This window comes from Dama dama, chromosome 5 (assembly GCF_033118175.1).
Source record: "Dama dama isolate Ldn47 chromosome 5, ASM3311817v1, whole genome shotgun sequence".
NCBI lineage: Eukaryota > Metazoa > Chordata > Mammalia > Artiodactyla > Cervidae > Dama > Dama dama.
The window spans coordinates 119,851,533-119,874,744 of NC_083685.1; the positions used below are offsets into that span (position 1 = coordinate 119,851,533).

The 23,212-nt window shown below is 47.8% G+C and overlaps 1 protein-coding gene across 4 annotated transcripts in view; it reads left to right on the plus strand.

Moving 5' to 3' along the window:
• Positions 1 to 23,212, plus strand: part of CCDC57 (coiled-coil domain containing 57) — a 114,614-nt gene that overhangs the window by 33,522 nt on the left and 57,880 nt on the right. For 3 of the 4 annotated variants that reach the window (XM_061144472.1, XM_061144476.1, XM_061144473.1), the window contains exons 8-14: positions 3,543 to 3,701; positions 6,152 to 6,314; positions 6,712 to 6,846; positions 10,458 to 10,680; positions 11,315 to 11,464; positions 18,407 to 18,510; positions 21,598 to 21,798. In XM_061144472.1, coding sequence (XP_061000455.1) covers positions 3,543 to 3,701; positions 6,152 to 6,314; positions 6,712 to 6,846; positions 10,458 to 10,680; positions 11,315 to 11,464; positions 18,407 to 18,510; positions 21,598 to 21,798 — 1,135 coding nt within the window. The remainder of the gene's footprint in view (positions 1 to 3,542; positions 3,702 to 6,151; positions 6,315 to 6,711; positions 6,847 to 10,457; positions 10,681 to 11,314; positions 11,465 to 18,406; positions 18,511 to 21,597; positions 21,799 to 23,212) is intronic. The other variant, XM_061144475.1, reaches the window with a different exon arrangement.

Sequence of the window (23,212 nt, forward strand, 5' to 3'; positions counted from 1 at the left end):
AGGCCCTCCTGTGGGGAGGCCCCTGCCTCTGCTCTCTCCTCTTGGTGGGTCCACCGTCATGTTCCTTCCTGCTTCCCCACTGGACAGTCAAGAGGCCGTGACGAGCAGCATCAGTGGGTTCCCAGGAGAAGCCTTAGTGTCTGTACCAGCATCTTTTCCTACCAAGACGTACTCTTTACAAGTCAGCAACAAAATGGCCCACATTATGATTTTGTTGTCTCTTTGGGCCTATTTGTGCTGGTTTTCTTGTGACCATTAGTTTGTGGATAGCAGGGTAGAGAAACCATGAGCTGAGACAGTATTGTGAGAACCTTATCTGCATGTAACCATGCAGACATATAACCTATCAAAAGGAATATGGTAGGGCCAGAGGGCACTTTAACCTCCTAATATTCACAGCTCAGACGCAAAAAGAAGTAGATGAAATTAACTTCAATCCCATTTTTTAACCCAGTATGTCCAACATACCATCTCATCGTGTGCTTGTGTGCTCAAGTCACTTCATTTGCATCCGCCTCTGCGACACTATGGATGGTAGCCTGCCAGCTCCTCTCTTCATGGGATTCTCCAGTCAAGAATACTGGACTGGGTTGCTGTGCCCACCTCCAGGGAATCTACCAGACCCAGGGACTGAACCTGCATCTCCTGCATTGGTAGGCCGGTTCTTTACCACTGCTGCCACATGGGAAAGTAATTGGTTCATCAGCTATACCGCAATACAAAAAAAAGTTTAAAGTTTGAGAAAAAAATAAGTAATCAATTTAAAAATATTAATGAAGATGGATGCCTAAACTTGCCTGAGCAAATTGTTATTGAGGTATTTCGCATTGTTTGATGCTGAATTTTAAAGGCACATCGCAACTCAATTCAGACTGGCCACGTGCCTGGGCGCCCTGAATGGCTCTTGGCTCAGTGCTGGGCAGCGCTGGTCCAAATGCTGGATGGAGGCCAGGACTCAACGAGGGCAAGTTCTCTGTTCTCCAGAACACAGGCTGGCTTGTGCTGTCTTGGTCTTGGCAAAGTGGAGCGGGAACCAGGATCCCATTCATGGCCACATACAAAGCCCCTGCTGTATGCAGATCTTCTTGTGAGAATTGACTAGAAATTAAGAAGAAATAAAAATATGGCCCTCAAGCTCCAGCAACTTCTCTTATAGTTGCAGAAGCCCAACACGTACAGAATCACGAAGGATCAGGTCAGGGACTGTAATGGGAAGCTCAGAACAGACATCCTGCCTGATGTGTGGGGCCCAGGCAGTCGACTTCCCAGGGCTGTCAGCTGCTTCCCTTTCCTTGGGCCTCGGAGCAGAGTTGCCAGTGAGTAGGTAGAGGGGAAGCAGTGCTTTGGAATTCCAGGACAGGCCAGGCATCTCGTGTCCTTTTGTCTTTCAGTGACACACAGAACAGAGAAGAACCTTTCATTTCCCTCTGTCATGTCAGACATTGGACACTCGAGGCTCCGGGGCTAAGTGTCTGGTGGGATACAGCCAGGGTGAAGCCCGAATTCCATGAGCACCCTGCCTGCTATACATACTGCCTCGTGTGGTCTTGGCTCTAGGTTGGCTCACAGGGTGGGGGGCAGCTTTGTCACAGGCTCTTGGGCCCCCTTGATAGCTCAGTTAGTAAAGAATCCACCTGCAGTGCTGGAGACCCCAGTTCAATTCCTGGGTCGGGAAGATCCCATGGAAAAGGGATAGGCTACCCACTCCAGTATTCTGAGCTGGAGAATTCCATGGACTGTATAGCCCATGGGGTTGCAAAGAGTTGGACATGACTGAGTGACTTTCACTTCACTTCACCTGGGCCCCCACCTGCTACTTTTATCACCCCAGCAACTACATGGGACCAGAGCAGGCACTGCCCCAGAAGGAGTACTGGGTGGACCCAGAGAGGAACAGCTGCAGCCCCTGTTCTGACACCAGCGCCCTATCTGAGCTGGACATGTTCTCAAGTTTCCAACATTTTGCAGCCCCCTGTGTTACTAGGATGAGCTGGTTTATTTTAGGTAAGAAGTCAGTATGAATCTGGATGTACTAGAAGTAATTTGTTTAAATCATACTAAGAAAAATGACTTTTTCCAATTACTAAGAATAACACTGGAAATCTCACACTTGAAAGGTCTGAATCCTTTGCGAATGTGACACTTTTATTATATCTAGGCAGGTTCAAAGAGGGTGCCTTTTCCTAAGTTAGCAATAGAGCTGAAGAATCCTAATGCTTTACCGAGCAGCATGGCTTTCCTTTGGGCTGTGGGGTTTTGTACATTTCCCCGTACCTATTCTCCTTCTTCATTCCCACTTTGGTCTTTAAAGGGTTTTCCCAAATGAGTTTCACTGCAGTCCTTTATGAACAGAGAACTCTGCTACTCAGAGTGATGATAATCCTGGCTTGACCAGGACTGAGGTTGTGGGACCCCCCCAAACCAGCCTCTGCCCACTACAGTGGGCTTTGCCTGTGAGCAGAGAGCCCTACCCAGCCACCGCATGTCTGTGCCAGGCACGCGAGGGCACTGGGATGCCCGAGAGAGTGGAGAGCACAGGGCTCCTCAGGCAGGAGCTCATAGGCCTGGGGGTCCCAGGGCCAGGGTAGGAAGAGCAGAGCAGAGCCATCTCGTTCCTGTGGGGTCGCCAGACCCTTTGCCGAGGGCATTTTAACCAACACACCAGCCTCGACGTTGAGGCCTGTTTAAGCTGAAATGTTGAAAGAAGTTTCCCATGAGGGCAGCTGCTCCTTTCTCCTTCCTGTCTCTGCCCCTGTTTGGATGGATCTTTTCTAAGTCTCAAGGCAACTGCAGTCAGGACTTTGGTCTAAGACCTTGTAGACTGACGGCCATCTGCCTTCCCACGGCTTGTTCAGCTCTGTGCCGCAATCCGTAGCCCACCCACGGGCCTGTGGCTCTGGACAGTGGCCAGTGCATGACCATAGATTTTACCCCACAGCATGCTGAATGCAGCTGAGGAGGGAAACAGGCCGGAGCCGCAAATAGGGTGACTACCCTGCAAGCTTTGTATGGTTAATATTGTGGCTACTCTCATCAATATCTTTAGATGTTTTTCTGAAGTTTTGCTTCTTGGGAGATTTATCCAATTTTTCAAGATTCTACCAGTGAATATACAACCTTATCTTACTATTCAGTTTGGAGCTACTTGTTGAATGTCTCTGTGTGGAGTGACTGTGCTAGGCATGGCTAAGGGTGCCCAGGTGTGTCAGATGGTGCTGTCTCAGGACCTCTGGCTCCAAGAGACGTCTCCTGGCCCCTGCTTCCCCACACACTTGGTGTGGGCTTGGCGTGCTACAGGCGTTGGTCAGTGCCTGTGCCGGTGGGAGGGATGGGTGGATATTTCTTCTTGGGTAGGACCATTTCTTAATCTAGGCAGAGAAGTCTGTGCCCTGATGTATGTAGAAGAGACCTTGATCTGTAGCATTTCCTCTGAGGACTGCGTGCGTGTGTGTGTGCGTGCGTGTGTCTGTGTGTGTGTGTTGTAAAAGAGAGCTTGGGTGAGAACCACGCCCACATTCACGTCACTTCCCTTCTTGGTTTAGACTTCGGGAAGATGCATCAGCTCTAAAATCTGGCTGGGATACCCAGATTGCTCAGCTATCCAAGGAGATGATCTCCAAAGATCTTCAGGTTCAGTCACTGCAGGAGGAGGAGATGAAGCTGAAGGCACAGCTGGCCAGATGCCAGCAGGATATTGGAAGGTATGTGTGATGGAGGAATGGGGCGAAGATGGGGGCGGCAGGGCGGGTGGTCAGAGGCGGGCTTTCCCACGGAGCACAGCCCCCGGTCTGCACCAGGGCTGTAAAAAGGTGTGCTGTTTCGTCCCCTGTCAGGAATCATCTCTGAGTACTGATTTGTTCTAGTGTCTCAGTGTCTTTTCCGATCAGCCAGAATGAACACTTGAGTAAAGGTAATACTCTCTTTCCTAAGGAATTGTTGAAATATAATAAATGTACCCATTTTAACTGTACAGTTGATGAATCTTGACAAATATATACTTAAGTATGTGGTACAACCACCAGTGCCATCAGGATATAAAACCCTTCCATCGCCCAAAGCCCCCTCACTCCCTGGCACTCTGTGGACTGCTCTCTGCCGCAATGGGTTTCTCCTGTTCCGGAATTTCATCTGCATAGAATCCTACAGTTTATACTCTTTTGTGTCTGGTTTCTTTGGATATTTATTTAAATATTCAGATTTTCTATTTTGTGCATGTGTCGCTTGGTAATTTGTGTCTTTCAATGAGTTTGTTCATTTCATCTAATTGTTGAATTTACTGACATGAAATTGTTTATAGTATTTCTTTACTGTCTCGCTAATATGTGTAAAGTCTGTAACAATGTCCTCTCCCCTTCTTGATATTGATGATACGTATTTTCTCTTTTCTTCTCATCAGTCTAGCTAGAGATTTATCCATTTTAGAGATCTTTGCAAAGAGCCAGCATTTGGTTTCTTTGACTTTTTTCAGTGGCTTTTCTGTTTTCAATTTCAGTATCTATTGTTATCGTTATTATTGCCTTTCTTCTGTTTTCTTTGCTTTAATTTGATGTTCTTTTGCTAGCTTCTAGGACTTTCCCCACAAGGTCTCATCTGCTGGAAAGACTGAGGGGTTTTTTATGCGGGGGGTTGGTATTTTTATTTATTTATTTGGCTACATCGGGTCTTAGATGCAGCATGCAAGATCTTTAGTTCTGGCATATGGGATCTAGTTCCCTGAGCAGGGATCAAACCCACGCCCCCTGCACTGGGAGTGTGGAGTCTAAGCCACATGAACCACTAGGGAAGTCCCAAGGCTGGTGAGGTTTTTATTTCACACATTTTACTTTTCATTTCTCTCCTCACTGTGTTTGTGGTTGCTTTTAATCTCTGAACATATTTACAGGAGCTGCTTTATGTATTTTCCTGCCACCTCTGTTGAGAGTCTGTTTCTGTGGCACAGAGGCCAGTATCCTGCTTCCTTGCGCATATCATGGCTGTCAGATATGTGGCCACTGTGTCAGCAGACCTCTAGGTTGGTCATCTTCCTTTCACAGGCCCCTGCTGCTCAGCTGTAGTTAGTTAGTTGGTTAATTAGTTAGGCCTGCAGTGCTGCTCGGAGAAGGCACTGGCGACCCACTCCAGTACTCTTGCCTGGAAAATCCCATGGACAGAGGAGCCTGGTGGGCTGCAGTCCATGGGGTCGCTAAGAGTCGGACATGACTGAGGGTCTTCACTTTCACTTTTCACTTTCATGCATTGGAGAAGGAAATGGCAACCCACTCCAGTGTTCTTGCCTGGAGAATCCCAGGGACGGGGGAGCCTGGTGGGCTGCCGTCTGTGGGGTCGCACGGAGTCGGACACGACTGACACGACAGCAGCAGCGGCAGCAGCGCAGCTTGATCGTTGAAGGGTTGCTTTAAGTCTTCGTTATGGTGGCTCTAGGGTCTCTTTGTGACTCAGTGGTAAAGAAGCCACCTGCCAATGCAGGAGACATGGGTTCAGTCCCTCCAGTCAGATCCTTGGAGGAGGATATGGCAGCCCACTCAGGATTCTTGTCTGGAGAATCCCATAATCCCATGGACAGAGGAGCCTGGCAGGCTACTGTCCATGGAGCCACAAAGAGTCAGACATGACTGAGCACACATGCACATAAGGTCTCTTCACTAGGGCCAGTCTAGCCCTGTTGCTACATGTCACCCCAGGGTCTCCACTGGGTGCCCTGGATATCCTCTGATGATTCCTAAGAACACTGTGCTGACTGGCAGAGCCTACCAGTTCCTCCTACTTGCATGGTTCTTTCCTCCCTCCATTCTGATCTCTCCCGACCCCCAGTAGATGGACGCTGAGTTATGTTTGACCTTTCAGCTTACTGTTGACCCTGAAGCTCTGTGTCCTCTGCTGGGAACCCTCCTGCACGTCTCTAGTGCAGCTATTTTCTTGTTTGTCTGAGTTTGGCTTTCTTCCTGTCTCTTATTGAGTTTGACCTCCTCTCCTACAATGCTGAGTTTCTCAGGACTGGGGGACCCAGCCACCTGCTCCCCTCTGAACCTGGGCCTGTGTGAAGGTGTCGGCTGAGCCAGGGGGCCCAGGAGGGATGCCTCCCATCTCAGCTACATCACAGCCCAAAGGAACCTCAGGACAATGTTAATGTTGGCACTTTTTATCCCCACAGGTACAAACAGCAGCTGTCTCTAGCAGTAGAGAGGGAGCAGAGCCTGGAGCGTGACAAGGTGCAGCTAGAGCTGGACTGGCAGCACCGATGCAAGGATGTTGAGCGGGAGCAGTACCAGCAGGCCGAGGACTTGATTCAGGGCCTGACAGCGGCCAGAGATCAGGTCTGCATTCCCCTGGGCTGTCTGACCTCTTTCTGCAGAAGGAAGGGCTGGAAACGTCCACTGCAGCATGGAGTCAGCTTGGGCCCTCACCAAGTTATCCTTTGCACTTGAAAGCACTCACCCTAACTGAGCAGTTTGGTTTATAACAGTAGGACTTGCAGTGATGAGTCCCTGCCCGCAGCCTTTCTCTAATGGCCAGGCAGCTGTGTCTGGAGCTGACTGCATAGGTGGCCCCAGCATTTGCTGTGCTTCTCTGACGGCCACATCTTTCCTGGGGTTTCTCACCCTCATGTCTGCTGTCTGCTTCCCAGCAGGGTAAGGAGCTGGTCTGGACCTTGAAAGTGGCACCGCTCCCTTCTGATCCTCCCAAGATAAACTGAGTCTGCGTTTTCCCCAGGTTGCTGCCAAGCTCCAGGAGACGGAGCGGCGGCTATGTGACCAAGAGGTGGTGCTGAAGGCCGTGACCCAAGAGAGAGACCAGGCCCTGCAGGCTCTGCGGACACATGGGCTGCTCCCTGAGGAGGAGGCACAGGTTAGGGGCCGCCCTCCTTCTCAGTCTCCCTTGCAGCTCTTCCTCCCGGGCCCCTCGGAGATACCCGTTCCCCCAGCCAGAGGGAAAACACGCCAAATAGAATCAGCACTGAAGGGAGATCTTTTCACCCATGTTTCCTTTAAGATGACTGTTCACACAAGGTGAGGCCAAGGCTCAACCAGCTAATGGTAATCTGCACTCAATCTTCTTTGTGTCTTTAGTATCTGAAATATCAAAAAACCTCAAATTCAGATATTGTACCATGGCAGATGGTAACACAGAGAACCAAAAGGTTAGAGCTTTATCCCAAAATACGCTTCTTCACATGTGGTGACTGAGCCATTCAATATATGACGATGGCTGTTCCTCTTATAAAGCACGGACTCCCTTGCTGCTGTGTGCCAGCCAGAGCCTGACACTGACTATGGGACCACCCCAGATTGAATGGTGGCCCCGAAAGGCGTATTCTAGTCCCAGTGCCTCAGGTTGCAACCTTCCTTGGAAATAGGGTCTTTGTGGATGTGATTAGTTAAGATGGATGATTAATTAAGGTCACATGGGAGCATCCCAGCAGGACATACTTAGGCCTGATGCCCTAGGGGTCAAGCTCCGGAAGGTGTGTCTGTTAACAAACCTCTGGGAAGATTCACACTCAGCCAGTGGTCAGGCTTGGGTGCACTGGTGTTCCCAGGAGGAAAGGAGGGGCCAACCCTAGTCTCCAGGGTCACCTATGGTGCTGGGGGCTCATCGCTGGTGGTTTTTGCACGGGTGCCTTCTCTAGGGCATAGAGAGAAAACAAATGCCTCTTTTTTTGTTTGTTTTTATCAATGAACCTCCCTACCCAAATTTTTCTTTTTTGTATTTTACTGCCAGGCTGGCAATTACAAGAAGACATTTGTCTCCAAGCACCAGCTCAGCTGGTCAGGGAGGCCTGTCAGTGGCTGGTTGCCTTGTTAAGTGATCAGGAACCTTAGAAATGGCCGGGGGATCAGAAACAAGTGCCCCATGCAGAGTGGGGGGATGTGCACCTCTGTTCTGTACAGGGGGCCCTGGAAGAAGATGAGAGGGCGTGGCAGAGCAGCACCTCAGACACCAGCGACGGTGAGCTGGCCTGGTGGTCTTAACACAGAGATGTGGCTACCTTATCAAGCAGGGACCTGGAGTGGTGAACGATGCTGTGCAAGTTTCTGTTGACCCAGAGGAATGAAGTCTTGAATCCTCCAGATAATAGCAAAACACCTGCGTTCCCCCTTCAGGGCCTTAATACTGTGACCAGGTTGAGGATGTGACCACCTGGTAAAGCGGTAGATGTCGGCTGGCAGGCAGCGGTTGGTGCTGAGTTCTATAGAGGTGGGCCCTTGGCAAACACTAAGTAGGAGCAGCAGGGGATCTGTCATCAGGGGAAGTCAGAGACAGAGGCTGCTCAGGGAGGAAGGCATGGTGCTTCCTGGGAAGCAGTGAGCCCACCACAGACTGCACTGCCCAGACAGGCAGCCTCTTGGCTGTGGCTTCCTCCTTGCTTGGCACTAGTTTCGATGCTGGCGCCTCGGCAAGGCCGGAGTGATCACCCCACAGAGACCCAGGCAGGCTGCTAGGGCAAACACAGCCACAGCCGCAGGGACAGAAGTTTCACCTTGGGAATGGGCTGCACTGCAACTTTGAGGTGGATCCTGTTGTTCAGGACAAGGAATTTGAGGCCCTAAGAGGGGTGGTCCCTTCCCCACAGGTTGCAGAGGGAGAATGTGAACAGTGCCGGCCAGTTGCACAGCCCTGACCACTCTACTGTCTGCCTGAGTGAGAGCAGCCTAAGGCTCTGCTGCAGAGAAGGTGGCAAATGCCCCATTGGGCACAGAGAGGGAGGTTAGGTGTTTGCAGGAGGAGGAGTGGGGCCAGAGCAGTGGCTGGAAGGAAGCCGGCAGGTGCATAGCGGAGCCAGAGGTGGCTTGAAAAGCTGGGGACTAGCGGTAACAGAAGAAAGAGCTTCACTTTGGAAATAAAAGTAATATATACCACCGTGGATATTTTACAGTTTTAGTTCACCATAGTGCTCTCTGGAATAAAGCTGGCCCAACGTTCACCCCAGCTCAACTCCTGCATGGCCGGACCTCTCGGTATGGGATCTCAGTGGGAAGTCTTCTAGGTTTCATTGGTTCTTATGAGAAGTTGGTGATTTCTTTTATTTGTCCTTCTGCAGGAATGTAATATGCCTTTTTATCCTCTGGGGGTTTTTAAGAGATTTCCTTCATCACTGTTTTTAAGCAGTTTGACCATGATGTCCTCTTTGGTGTGACTTTCTTTGTGTTTATCTTGCTTTGGGTTTGTTGAACTTCTTGGATCTGTGGACTTAGGTTTTCACCAAATTTGAAATTTTTTTGCCAACACGTTCTGAATCCTTTTCCGTCCCCTCACTGATCTGGGTTAGTGTATGTCTGCTTCACAGTGGTGTGCAGTCATTAGAGCAGAATGACTGTTGTTACTTGTTCTTTTGTCTTTCACTCTGTTCTTGAGTTTGGATACTTTCTACTGCTCTGTGTTTATGTTCACTTAACCTTTCCTCCTGTAGTATCTTATCTGCTCTTAATCCCATCCTATCCAGTGAATTTTTCCTTCAGACAATGTATTTTTCATCTCTGTAGATGCTATTTTGTTACTTTTGATATCTTCTATTTCTGTTTTTTCATATTTTTCTTTAAATATTAAATATTTTCCCTATTTTTCTATATTTAAGTGAACTGCTTTAAAGTCCTTGACCATCACTCAGCATGATGTTTTCATGTTCCATCCATGTTGTAGTGTGTGTCAAAACGTCATTCCTTTTTATGGCTGTGTGGTATTTCATGATGTTAACTTTTGTTTATCTATCATCTGTTGGTGGACATTTGGATGTTTCCATTTTGGCTACTATGATTAATGCTGCTCCAAACATGTCTGCAGGTTTCTGTGTGGATCTCTGTTTTCACTTCTCTCAAGTCTGTACCCAAGAGTGGAATTGCTGGGTTATATAATAGCTCTGTGTTTACTTTGCTGAGGAACAGCCAGACTGTTTTCCATAGCAGGTGCACGGTGTTACATCTTACATTTACAAACCACTGAGTACTTTTGCCATTTACAGTGTACAAGGGTTCCATTTTCTCCACATCCTCACCAACACTTGTTATTGTCCATCTTTTTTTATATTTATTTATGTGGCTGCACTGGGTCTTAGTTGCACCATGTGGGATCTGGTTCCCCGACCAGGGATCGAACCCAGACCCGCTCCATCAGGAGCACAGTCTTAGCCACCAGGCCCCCAGGGAAGTCTCTCTTTTTTTTTTTTTTAAATAACTGCCACTCTAACGGGTGAATGATGGGTTTTTTACTAAAAAGGAAGAGTCCCCAAATCTCCCAATAAAAATTATCTTTGAAAAACGATGGTCTTGTCTTTATGAAACATAAAAGAAAAAGCATTTTCTGTCAACATCACCCACCTCCAGGACAGATGAGGGGCAGCAGGGACGACAGGGCTGGAGGATGCAGGCAGACACAGACACAGCCAGCCTCAGACGCACCAAGGAATCACTGGTTCTTGGCTCTAACCATTTTCTTTTTCTTTTATTTTCTGTATTTGACAGAGGCCTCTAAGGCATCAAGGAGAAGAAATCAATAAAAGCTTTCTGTCTAGTGAGATCCAGCGGCTAAAAGAGCAGAACACAAGTTTGCGAAATGTTATTGCACAAATGAGGAAAGAAATGGAAGCTCTAAGTGATCAAATTCTTCCTTCTGCCCAGTTAGGAGGGGAGACCTCACACATAAACCAGCCTCACCCAAAGGCAGCAGCTGATTCTGCGGTTCCTGGTGAGCAAGGGGGAGAGGGAAGATGAGGAGTCATCTCTACTGGGTCCGTAAATAGGCTTCGCTTGGAATCTTAAAAATGAGCATCCCCTTTATAGATTAAGTCAAAGTATGACAGCTGCTTTCCCTCCAAGAGAAAGGATCTTAAGTCATATTTTTTATGTACAATAAAAACTTTGTATTGGTTCGTGGAGGGAAAAAGGGAAGAATACACATGTGACACATTTAAAAACCAGAGACAGACTTGGACCAGGGGCTGGTTGGCACTGCGCTCTCCTGGAGTAGGCAGCGGGCCTGAGGGACCAGGCCTTTCCTCGGGGGAGCTTCCTGAGCCCCAGAGGTGGCTCCACCTCCTACTGTTCAGGGCAGGGACTCAAAGGATGATGAGTGGAGGGGCAGCACCTCTGATGGCTGCGCTCAGGATGGGATTGTCAAGTCTGCATCAAGGATCACAGGACTGAGGACTCCTGATCATGGGGCCCACTCGGAGAGCGTGGCGAGCTGGTCTCTGGAGGGGAGGATGACACACAGACAGCATGGGACAGTCATGAGAGTTGGACAGGGGAGGGCGCGGGTGCTAGATAAAGGGTGAGAGTGTAAACGCCTGTGCCTATGTGTTTACTGTGTTTTTTGGAAGGTTACGTTCTGGCCCTTGAAGCAGAAATGCAAAATCTAAAGCATAAATTTAAAATACTGGAGGAACAACTAGATGTGTTAGATCCTTCGAAGACGTCCTTGTCCTGTGCTTGTGCTCAACCCAGTGTCCTGGCCTCCATGGATACCACCGGTGAGAGTCCTTGTCTAGTGTTGTGTGCTCTGTCTAGTGACTTTCCAGTAACACAGCCCAAGGAGATGTTACAAGGGTGCCACCCCAGGAGCCCCACCTCCTCCTGCTGAGCCAGCCACTCTCCTGATTCCTCACCCTGTGGCTGAATTTTCATATAAGTGGAATTACAAGTGTATATTCTCGTCTGGAGTTATTTCTCCACTGATCTCCAGTAACATATTGGGCACCTACTGACTTGGGGAGTTCCTCTTTCAGTGTCCTACCATTTTGCCTTTTCACACTGTTCATGGGGTTCTCAAAGCAAGAATACTGAAGTGGTTTGCCATTCCCTTCTCCAGTGGACCACATTCTGTCAGACCTCTCCACCATGACCTGTCCGTCTTGGGTGACCCCACACGGCATGGCTTAGTTTCATTGAGTTATCAAGGCTGTGGTCCATGTTATCAGATTGGCTAGTTTTCTGTGATTATGGCTTCCGTATGTCTGCCCTCTGATGCCCTTTTGCAACACCTACCGTCTTACTTGGGTTTCTCTTACCTTGGACGTGGGGTATCTCTTCACGGCTGCTCCTTACCTTGGACGAGGGATAGCTCCTCATGGCCACCCCTCCTGACCTTAAATGTGGAGTAGCTCCTCTCGGCCCTCCTGCACCTATGCATCCGCCACTCCTTGGACGTGGGGTTGCTCCTCTCAGCCACCACCCCTGACCTCGGGCATGGGGTAGCTCCTCTCGGTCACTGCCCCTGACCTCAGACGTGGGGTAGCTCCTCTTGGCCACTCCTGCATCGTGGCAGCCTGGTGCTCTCAGTCGCCACCCCTGACCTTGGGAGAGGGGTAGCTCCTCTCAGCCATGCCTCTACACAGTCCATCGCAGCCACCACGCTTCTGCGAGCCAAAGCGAAAACAATACCAGTGTGGATGTGACTGGTGATAGAAGCAAGGTCTGATGCTGTAAAGAGCAATATTGCATAGGAACCTGGAATGTTAGGTCCATGAATCAAGGCAAATTGGAAGTGGTCAAACATGAGATGGCAAGAGTGAATGTCAACATTCTAGGAATCAGCAAACTAAAATAGACTGGAACTAAAATAGACTCAGATGACCATTATATCTACTACTGTGGGCAGGAATCCCTTAGAAGAAATGGAGTAGTCATCATGGTCAACAAAAGAGTCCAAAATGCAGTACTTGGATGCAATCTCAAAAACAACAGAATGATCTCTGTTCGTTTCCAAGGCAAACCATTCAATATCACAGTAATCCAAGCTTATGTGCCAACCAGTAACGCTGAAGAAGCTGAAGTTGAATGGCTCTATGAAGACCTACAAGACCTTTTAGAACTAACACCCAAAAAAGATGTCCTTTTCATTATAGGGGACTGGAATGCAAAAGTAGGAAGTCAGGAAACACCTGGAGTAACAGGCAAATTTGGCCTTGGAGTACAGAATGAAGCAGGGCAAAGGCTAATAGAGTTTTGCCAAGAGAACGCACTGGTCATACCAAACACCCTCTTCCAACAACACAAGAGACGACTCTACACATGGACATCACCAGATGGTCAACACCAAAATCATTGATTATATTCTTTGCAGCCAAAGATGGAGAAGCTCTATACAGTCAGCAAAAACAAGACCGGGAGCCGACTGTGGCTCAGATCATGAACTCCTTATTGCCAAATTCAGACTTAAATTGAAGAAAGTGGGGAAAACCACTAGACCATTCAGGTATGACCTAAATCAAATCCCTTATGATTGTACAGTGGAAGTGAGAAATAGATTTAAGGGGCTAGATCTGATAGACAGAGTGCCTGATGAACTATGGATGGAGGTTCACAACGTTGTATAGGAGACAGGATCAAGACCATCCCCAAGAAAAAGAAATGCAAGAAAGAAAAATGGCTGTCTGAGGAGGCCTTACAAATAGCTGTGAAAAGAAGAGAAGCGAAAAGCAGAGGAGAAAAGGAAAGATATAACCATTTGAATGCAGAGTTCCAAAGAATACCCAGGAGGGATAAGAAAGCCTTCCTCAGCGATCAATGCAAAGAAATAGAGGTAAACAACAGAATGGGAAAGACTAGAGATCTCTTCAAGAAAATTAGAGATACCAAGGGAACATTTCATGCAAAGATGGGTTTGATAAAGGACAGAAATGGTAGGGACCTAACAGAAGCAGAAGATATTAAGAAGAGGTGGCAAGAATACACAGAAGAACTGTACAAAAAAGATCTTCACGACCCAGATAATCACGATGGTGTGATCACTCACCTAGAGCCAGACATCCTGTAATGTGAAGTCAAGTGGGCCTTAGAAAGCATCACTACGAACAAAGCTAGTGGATGTGATGGAATTCCAGTTGAGCTATTTCAAATCCTGAAAGATGACGCTGTGAAAGTGCTGCACTCAATATGCCAGCAAATTTGGAAAACTCAGCAGTGGCCATAGGACTGGAAAAGGTCAGTTTTCATTCCAATCCCGAAGAAAGGCAATGCCAAAGAATGCTCAAACTACCACATAATTGCGCTCATCTCACACGCTAGTAAGGTAATGCTCAAAATTCTCCAAGTCAGCCTTCGGCAATACGTGAACCGAGAACTTCCAGATGTTCAAGCTGGTTTTAGAAAAGGCAGAGGAACCAGAGATCAAATTGCCAATATCCGTTGGATCATCGAAAAAGCAAGAGAGTTCCAGAAAAACATCTATTTCTGCTTTATTGACTATGCCAAAGCCTTGGACTGTGTGGATCACAATAAACTGTGGAAAATTCTGAAGGAGATGGGAATACCAGACCACCTGACCTGCCTCTTGAGAAACCTGTATGCAGGACAGGAAGCAACAGTTAGAATTGGACATGGAACAACAGACTGGTTCCAAATAGGACAAGGAGTACGTCAAGGCTGTATATTGTCACCCTGCTTATTTAACATATATGCAGAGTACGTCATGAGAAACACTGGGCTGGAAGAAGCACAGGCTGGAATCAAGATTGCCAGGAGAAATATCAATAACCTCAGATATGCAGATGACATCACCCTTATGGCAGAAAGTGAAGAGGAACTAAAAAGCCTCTTGATGAAAGTGAAAGAGGAGAGTGAAAAAGTTGGCTTAAAGCTCAACATTCAGAAAGCTAAGATCATGGCATCCGGTCCCATCACTTCATGGGGAAATAGATGGGGAAACAGTGTCAGACTTTATTTTTTTGGGCTCCAAAATCACTGCAGATGGTGATTGCAACCATGAAATAAAAAGACGCTTACTCCTTGGAAGGAAAGTTATGACCAACCTAGACAGCATATTAAAAAGCAGAGACATTACTTTGTCAACAAAGGTCCATCTGGTCAAGGCTATGGTTTTTCCAGTGGTCATATATGGATGTGAGAGTTGGACTATAAAGAAAGCTGAGTGCCAAAGAATTGATGCTTTTGAGCTGTGGTGTTGGAGAAGACTCTTGAGAGTCCCTTGGACTGCAAGGAGATCCAACCAGTCCATCCTAAAAGAGATCAGTCCTGGGTGTTCATTGGAAGGACTGATGCTGAAGCTGAAACTCCAATACTTTGGCCACCTCATGCGAAGAGTTGACTCATTGGAAAAGACCCTGATGCTGGGAGGGATTGGGGGCAGGAGGAGAAGGGGATGACAGAGGATGAGATGGCTGGATGGCATCACTGACTCGATGGGCATGAGTTTGAGTAAACTCTGGGAGTTGGTGATGGACAGGGAGGCCTGGCGTGCTGTGATTCATGGGGTCTCAAAGAGACTGAGTGACTGAACTGAACTGAACTGATTCTCGTCTGACTTATTTTGAGCAGCAGTATGTTTTGGTTGATGGTCAGACCAAACTGTTCACATCATTTCCTCCCCGATTAGCAGCTGAGAAAGCCATTGCTCTGGCTCCTGCCAACACAGCACAGTGAGCCATCTCATGTGCAGTATGTCTTTGTATCTTACTTATTTTATACATAATGGTTTGTACTTCTCAATCCTCTACCATTATCTCACCCCTCCCTGCTTCCCTTTCCCCACATTAGGCATTAGTTTGTTCTCTATGACTGTGAGTCTGTTTCTTTTTTGTTATATTCACTAGTTATATTTTTTAGATTCCACACATAGACATTATACTGTGTTTGTCTTTCTCTGACTTATTTTACTGAGCATAATGCCCTTCTGGTCCATCCATGTTGTTGCAAATGGCCAAATTTCATTCTGTGATCCAGGAATCAAGCATATGCAATGGGAAAAAGAAAGTCTGTTCAACAAGTGGTCCTGGGAAGACTGGACAGCTAGCTACATGTAAAATAGCAAAATTAGAACATTCTTTAACACCACATATAAAGATAAGCTCAAAATGGATTAAAGACCTAAATGTGAGGCCAGAAATCATAAAACTCCTAGAAGAAAACTTATAGGCAGAACCCTCTGCATAAACCTTAGCAGTATTTTTTTGGATCCATCTCCTAAGGCAACAGAAATTCATAGTGTAAGACAAATTTATTCATCAGTCTGTTCCTCATTGGTTGGTCCAGTCGTAGAGGCTTGTTTTGGTCTCCACTTCCATTTCTCTTAACTTCCTTTTCCAACGAGAAGCCTGACTCCTTGTCCTTGTACGTTACTTCTTCCATCCAATTCTTGGGTGTGAGTACCCTCCCTTGTACAGACGGAGGCCTTTTCCCACATAGAGGCCCCACCCTTTGACCCAGGCCCACCCTGGCTCTGACAGCCGAGCCAGGCTGCCCTTCATCCTGACTCCCTCGCCAGCTGGGTTGCAGCTCTCAGGGGGGTCAGCCCCGGAGGGTAACTTCCAGCCGCCCATCTGATGATTTATGGGCTTGATTGCTGAGGAAGGAAAGGAAAAGGCAGGCAGGACAGTGCCTACATAGTCATCTTGTCGCAGGTAATGGAAGTCTTACTTTTGGCTTTTCCAATGCTGATATCTTTTACTTTTTTTTTCTTATGTTATTTCCCCCTGACTGAACTCTTTAGTATGATGTTGATCATAGCTGACTTTCTTCCTGATCCCAAAGAAGAATTTTCAATACTGTAAAGTTTAATCATTACTTTTTTGTGTCAGATTAAGGAAATTTCTTCCTATTCCTATTGTAATACAAATCTGTGTTTTTTGTCATGATTCTGCCTCCACTGGGTTACTTGAACATTTTTTAGTGTTCTATTTTAATCTGGTTTTTCAGTCTCTTTAGGTACTTTTTCTAGTGTTTTCCCCAGGAATTACAGTATACTTACTTATCATGGTCAACTAGTGTCAGCACTTTGCAATTTCAAGTGGAATATGGGGATCTTACCACCTGTCAGGTCTCATCACCCCATTTCTTGTTGCAAATAACACCCTCTATACATCGAGAACCACATCAGAGAGGATTCTCATTTTTGCTTTCAACTGTCAAACATAATTTTAAAAACTCAGGAGGAGAGGCATGGTCCATTCTTTCCTTGAATCCTTATCCTTTCTGTGACTCTTTCTTGATTCTAGGTTCCTTCTGTCTGAAGCACTTGTTTCAACAGATTGTTTTCAGCAAGGCTGCTGGTGACAAACTCACAAGGTTTTCCTACCTCTGAGATGTCTTTGTTTCACCTTCATCCCTGAAGAGTATACTCACTGGTATAAAATTATGAGTTTACGGTTCTTTGCTTTCGGCACTTAAACCATTTTCTTCTGGGGAGAAATCAGATGATTGTTTCTGATGAGAAGTCTATTGCCTTTGAATCATTTCTCTCTGCCTGCTTTCAAAGTTTGTCTTTAGTTTCAGAAATCTGATTATGATGGTCTGGGCATAGATTTCCTTGGCTTATCCTTTTGGCATTGAAACTGAACCAAATTTGAGGAGTTTTCAACCATTACTTCTTCAAGTATTTTTTTTAGCTCCACGCTGTCCTTCCTTTATGGACTCCAATGACAAGAGTATTAGAACTTTTATTTTTCTCCCCCGGGTCACTGAGGCTCTGTCTATTTCCAATCTGTTTTCTGTATTATTCAGACTGGAAAATTTCTGTTTTTTCTTCATGTTCACCAATTCTTTCTTCTGTTGAGCCCATCTAGTGAGATTCTTATTATGGTTTTGGTTCTAAAATTTCCATTTTTAAAAAAAATTTTTTTCACACCTTGGCTGAAACTGCCAATATTCCATTTGTTTTGAGAGTGTATCATATTGTTTGTTAGAATTGCTTTAATCTGTCATCTTGATATGGTCTTTTATCATTCAAGGTACAATTTTCCTTGTTGTTGGTATAACGAGTGATTTTGGATTCTGTCATGGATGTTTTGAGTGTTGTGTCATCCTCTATTACACATTGTTTTGTGTTTCCTCAGCATCTATTACTGGCTTATTCCGACCTTTCTTCTACCTTATTTGCTTTTTTTCTCATTTTTGAAATGGACATTCAGCTCATTTATCTTTCATCTTTCTTTTCTAGAAAAATCTTCTATGGCTATAAATACTTTTGAAAGGACAGCTTTAGATGCATTCCTTAAGTTTTGATAAGCTGTGCTTTGATGGTAATTCGGTTCAAAGTAATTTCTAATATCCATTGTGATTTCTTCTTTGACCTGTGGATTGTATGGACATTTTCATTATTCCTAGCCAAATGACTAGGAGTCAACACAGGTCTGCCTCTAACAGACACTAGCTGGTAAAGTTGTATTTTTTTCCTGCAAAGACTCCTACTTTCTTGGCATAAAGGTTGTTCTTCATGTGCATCTCATCTCAGTCCTTGTGGGCACCCAGCTGCATCCACTTAGCTTTAAAAAGTCTTCAGCATCCCAGTGGACCAGCAGTGACAAGTGGCCATCCTTGGAGGAGGGCAGAGAAGAACATACCTACGCACCTCTGCCCTGGACGCCACAGATGTCCTTCTCCCCAGGGCAACAGCAGGCAGTTGGAAGCTCCCCCAGGACTGTAGGAATGTGAGTCTGACAAAATCACTTTTTCTGCAGGAGGAGCTGTGCCAGTTGATAGAGCGTCCATGGGACTGGCACTCAGGAGGCTTGGAGACAGATCACATCTCCTGAGCTTCCTGGTGGCACGACTGAGACAGAAGGTATGGCCACCCTCTGACGCTCGACTGTGTAGGTCTTCCAACTGAGGACCCTGCTGGGGTGGCAGTGAACCCCAGGAATCTGCTGTGGCCTCTCTGTGCCTCCTGTTCCCTGTGAGGACAGGGTTATTGTTGGGAATAGCTGGTTCACCTCTCATATGTCCCTGGAAGGCACACGGTGAGGATCTGGTAGACGATAGAGGGGAGTCCAGGGCAGGAGGGACAGTGCTGGCCATTGACACGCAGGGCCTTGTCTCTGCCCACCCAGGATGTGCTGAGCAAGTCCAAGGACCCACATTAAACCCAGGCACCCAGCTGTGGCAAGAGCATGCGCTCGTCACCACCATCTGTGACTGTAGATGCTTTACCCAGTGCCGGCCCTTTCAGTCCCCTCGGCCCTGCCTTCTGGGGGACAGGTTGTAACCAGGCGCTGGGCTGACCTACTCCTTCCTGTGGAGGTGGGACAACTGGACAAACTCCACTGCAGCTCCACCCTGGCACCTGGGGCTGGTGACTCAGCCTGTGCTTCATTGCTGTTATCTCGTGATACCTCTTTTGTTTAGTGGTTTTTTAAAATTCTGGTAAAATATACATAACAAAATTTGGCATTTTTGTGTGTACAATTCAGTAACGTTAAGTATATTCACAGTATTGTGTAACCATCACTAGGGTCTATTCCCAGTAGAACATTTTTATCATTTGAACAGAAACTCTGTCCCCATTGAACACTTAACTCCCTGTTTCCTGCCCCCAGCCCCTGGTAAACTACTCTTTCATCTTTGTGAAGCCGTCTCCTCTGGGAGCCTCCTATGAGTGAAATCACTCAGTATTTGTTCTTCTGTGACTGGCTGCTTTCACTCAGCATGATGTCCTCAGGGTTCATCCATGTTGTAGCAGGGGTCAGAACTTCCTCTTAAGAACCCCACATTCAGTGTACCCACTCATCTGCTGGACACTTGGGTTGCTTCCGCCCTTTGGCTGCTGTCAATGTGGTGCACTCCTATCTGTCCAAGTGCCTGTTTCAGTTCTTCCAGGTAGACATAAAGGAGTGGAATCCCTGGTCACAGGGTAATTCTACATTCAACTTTCTGGAGAACCACTAAACATTTCCACAGTGGCTGCACACTTTCCACTCCCGGAAGGTGCACAAGGGCCCCCATGTCTCATGTCCTCACCTGTAGCAGCTGCTTTCTGTCTTTTTGACTCTAGCCATCCTAGCAGGTTTGAGGTGGACCTCACTGTGGCCCATTTGCATTTTCTTGATAAAAGAAATGGGGTGGCAAAGAGTTGGACATGACCGAACAACTGAACTGAACTGATAAAAAATGACGTTGAGCATGTGTTCGTGTGCTTATCAGCCATTTGTATGTCTTTTTTGAAGAAATGTCCATGAGTATCCTCTGCCCACTTTTAATTGGGCTGTTTGTCGTCTCATTGTTGAATTGTCAGAGTTCTTTGTATTTTCTGGGTTCAAGTCTCTGGTCAGATACGTGATTTGCAGACTTTGCCTCCCATTCCCTGACTTACCTTTTCATGGTCTCGATGATGTCCCTGGGAGCACAGCTCTTACTGCTGGTGTTGGTGGTGTCACACGTCCGTGTTGCCTTGTGATGTTTCTTTCCCCTGGGGCCATTTTCCCATGTCCTTTCAAGTCTGTAAGTGTGTAGGTTACACCATCCTGCAGACTGCATCTTCTGTGGAACAGAACTCCTGACTAGTGACAGACATTGCTCGGAGCTTTCTGTCTCCTGTGGGGAGCAGGCAGTGCCTGGAAATCAGATGCCTTATCTTGACTGAAGAGCAGTTGTGCTGTTGCAGTGGAGATGAACTTGACCGCTTTTCTCTTTCTGGGATTGTAGACTTGTGTCACATACGAGGGGAGGGGACCTTCAGATCTGTGCCCTTTCCCAGTTCTGCCCCACCGTGAGGATTTCACACGCCCCACAAGCTACAAACAGGATATAAATATATAAATAAGAACTTTTAATTTTGTTTTGGTAATCACAGATGATTTGATTATCCTGAGGGTAAAAGTCTACTGTAAAGTGTTTTCTATTTGTTTTTTTACATAACAGTATTTGCTTATCAGATGATCACCTTTTTTAGTGTGTGTGACAAAGAATAAAATATTCATTACAGACTCATTATAGAAGTCCCTGGAACAGGAAAGTGTTAGTCACTCAGTCATGTCCGACTCTTTGCAGTCCCATGAACTGTGACCTGCCAGGCTCCTCTTTCCATGGAATTCTCCAGACAAGAATACTGGAGTGGGTTACTGTTCCCTTTTCCAGGGGAATCTTCCTGACTCAGGGATTAAACCCAGGTCTCCTGCATTAAGGCAGACTCTTTACCACCTGAGCCACCAGGTGGAAGCCTGGTGGAAGCCTCCGGAATAGGAAGATGGTATCTTACCTTCCTGAGAATAAAATGGGAAAGTTGTGGGTGTAGAAAAGTGTGTCTTTCTCTTTGCCTGTCTTTCCCTCTTTATTCCGGGAGAGTAGACGTCCAGAGAGGCAGCTGAAGGACAGGGTGGCCCCAGAACTCTGGCCTGGACTCTGCTCACATACCTCCCGGCCACCCCGCAGCTGACCCAGGCTGCTCATGCGGCTGGGACTTCCATTCCTGCCCCTTCCTCCACTTCTGTCATTTGATATGCTTGGGCCTTCCCACCCCTGCCCATGATTACTTGCCCTTTGTCTCCACCTGGGACTCAGGCCCAGGGAGAGGGTTTTAAGACCTGTTGTCCAGACACTTCCATGCACAGACTCTCCCCAACCACCTTTGGGTCCAGTGTAGGCTCTGCTGCAGGTGCCCGCATCTTCACTCTGGGGGTGACGAGTGAAGCCACTGGGGAGCCTGACTAGGTGGGACTAGAAGTGCAGTGGCTTGGTTGCAGGGGTGCAGTCTTATGGAGGTTGGAATTAAGCCAGAGAGGGGAGGCTGACCGGCATGTGTCCTTCTGATCTTTCTGGACTTTCTGCCACCTAGTGCTGCCCTTCTTCTGCTTCCCTGTCCTCCCTGCTGATCTGTTCCAGACCCCCTCCCAGAGCCTGCCTCCTTCCTAACATTGCCTCTAAAATGGCCTCTTAGGTGCTGCAGGAACCCCTGGACGTGGACACCATCCAGCGAGAGCTTCTCCATGAGCTGGACCAGGTGCACCTGGAGGCTCTGCAGCTGCAGAAGCAGGTGGCCGAGCTGGAGAAGCATCTCGGGTCAGCTTGGAAGGAAAGTGGGGGTGCTGCCGGCAGGCAGCAGCCAAAGGCCTCAGATACTGCAGCTGTTGGAGGAGAGGTGGGTGCCCTGTGGTGCTTGGCATCCTGTGTGGGACTGGTCTGGGGTGTGGTCTTGGCCAGTGGGGAGCCCGCCCCACCCTCCCTCTTCTTCCCTGGCTGGGCTGGCCTTGTCTGAGCTGTTCCCTGCAGATGCCGTAAAGGGCTGCCACCCCGCTCTTGTCCTGCAGGTCGCTGAGATCCCTCATGTAAAACTATGTAGGGCGCCTACACACGTGAAGGGGGCCATTCCATGTCCTCTAGAACAGGAGGCCTTGACCATGTGCTTCAAGGGCCTGGGAAGCCCTGAAATGGATATAACAAGGTGACTTTTCCTTCCAGAGGACCCCCAGGGGTGGACCCTGTGGATCTCATAAGCTTCTCAGAGTGTTTGAGATACTGCCTGGAGCATTGGCCACCAGGCCACCTAGTGTCCTGGTTCTGGTCAGGCCCTTGGCACCCCGTCCCCCTCCAGTTCCATGGTTGGGTTTAGGCCAAGGTCCCAAGCCAGGGCATGAGTTCTACCACAGCACGTTTTCCCTACATGCCTACCAGACAGGCTACTTTCCCGCTTCCTGAATGCCGTCATAGAAATGCTGCAAAGAATGGCTTTTGTCACCGGCATCATGTGACACACCTCCTGAGATCTGTCAGTTACCTGCAAGCACAGGTGGTGACCTGCAGTTACCTGTGATTGTGATTGCTGCAGTGACCTGCAGTCACCTGTGTTACCTATGACTGCAGATGGGTTAGTCATAAGCAGGTTTTAGGGACAATAAAATGATGTCTAGAAGGTGCTGAGAGTCCCCGGGCAGAAACAGCATTGACCGTATTCCCCACCCACCCCACCCCCTGCTGAGTGGCTCTTATCCCACCGACCAAGCTATGAGAGTGACACAGGGACACAGGAGGGACCCACCTCCAGGACCTACTATCAGGGGCTCTGAAGGGCCTCGAAGGGAGAATATACAGCCCAGGACGCTGTCTGACCCAGTGAACACAAGGGAGGCCGCTGTGCCTTGGCAGGGGCAAACATGTGAGGAGTGTCTTTAGGGGCTGGTGAGGGGGAGGCTGAGGGAGTCTGAGCTGTGGGGCACAGGAAGTGGAAAGTGAACCCTCTGTGCCATCGGTAGGTGGGTGCCGTCCCCAGGAGCCTCAGACATCTCCACAGTCCTGTATCTCAGGAGTCAAGTCCAGAGGCTCTGGACCCAGCCGGGCAGCAGTTGCCAGCTATGTGTCTGCTCTCCTGCCATGGCCACAGCTCTTCCAGGTGTTGCCAGGGGCTTGCTGCAGCCCCAGTGGCCCTCATAGCTCCCTTGTTAGCAGCCCTCACATAACTCACTGACCCCACCTGTTTTGAGCGAAAGAGGAAGAAACCCTGCAAAATGAGTGGAAATTAAAGTTGAAGTACTTATCCCTCGGCAGACATCCTGGGA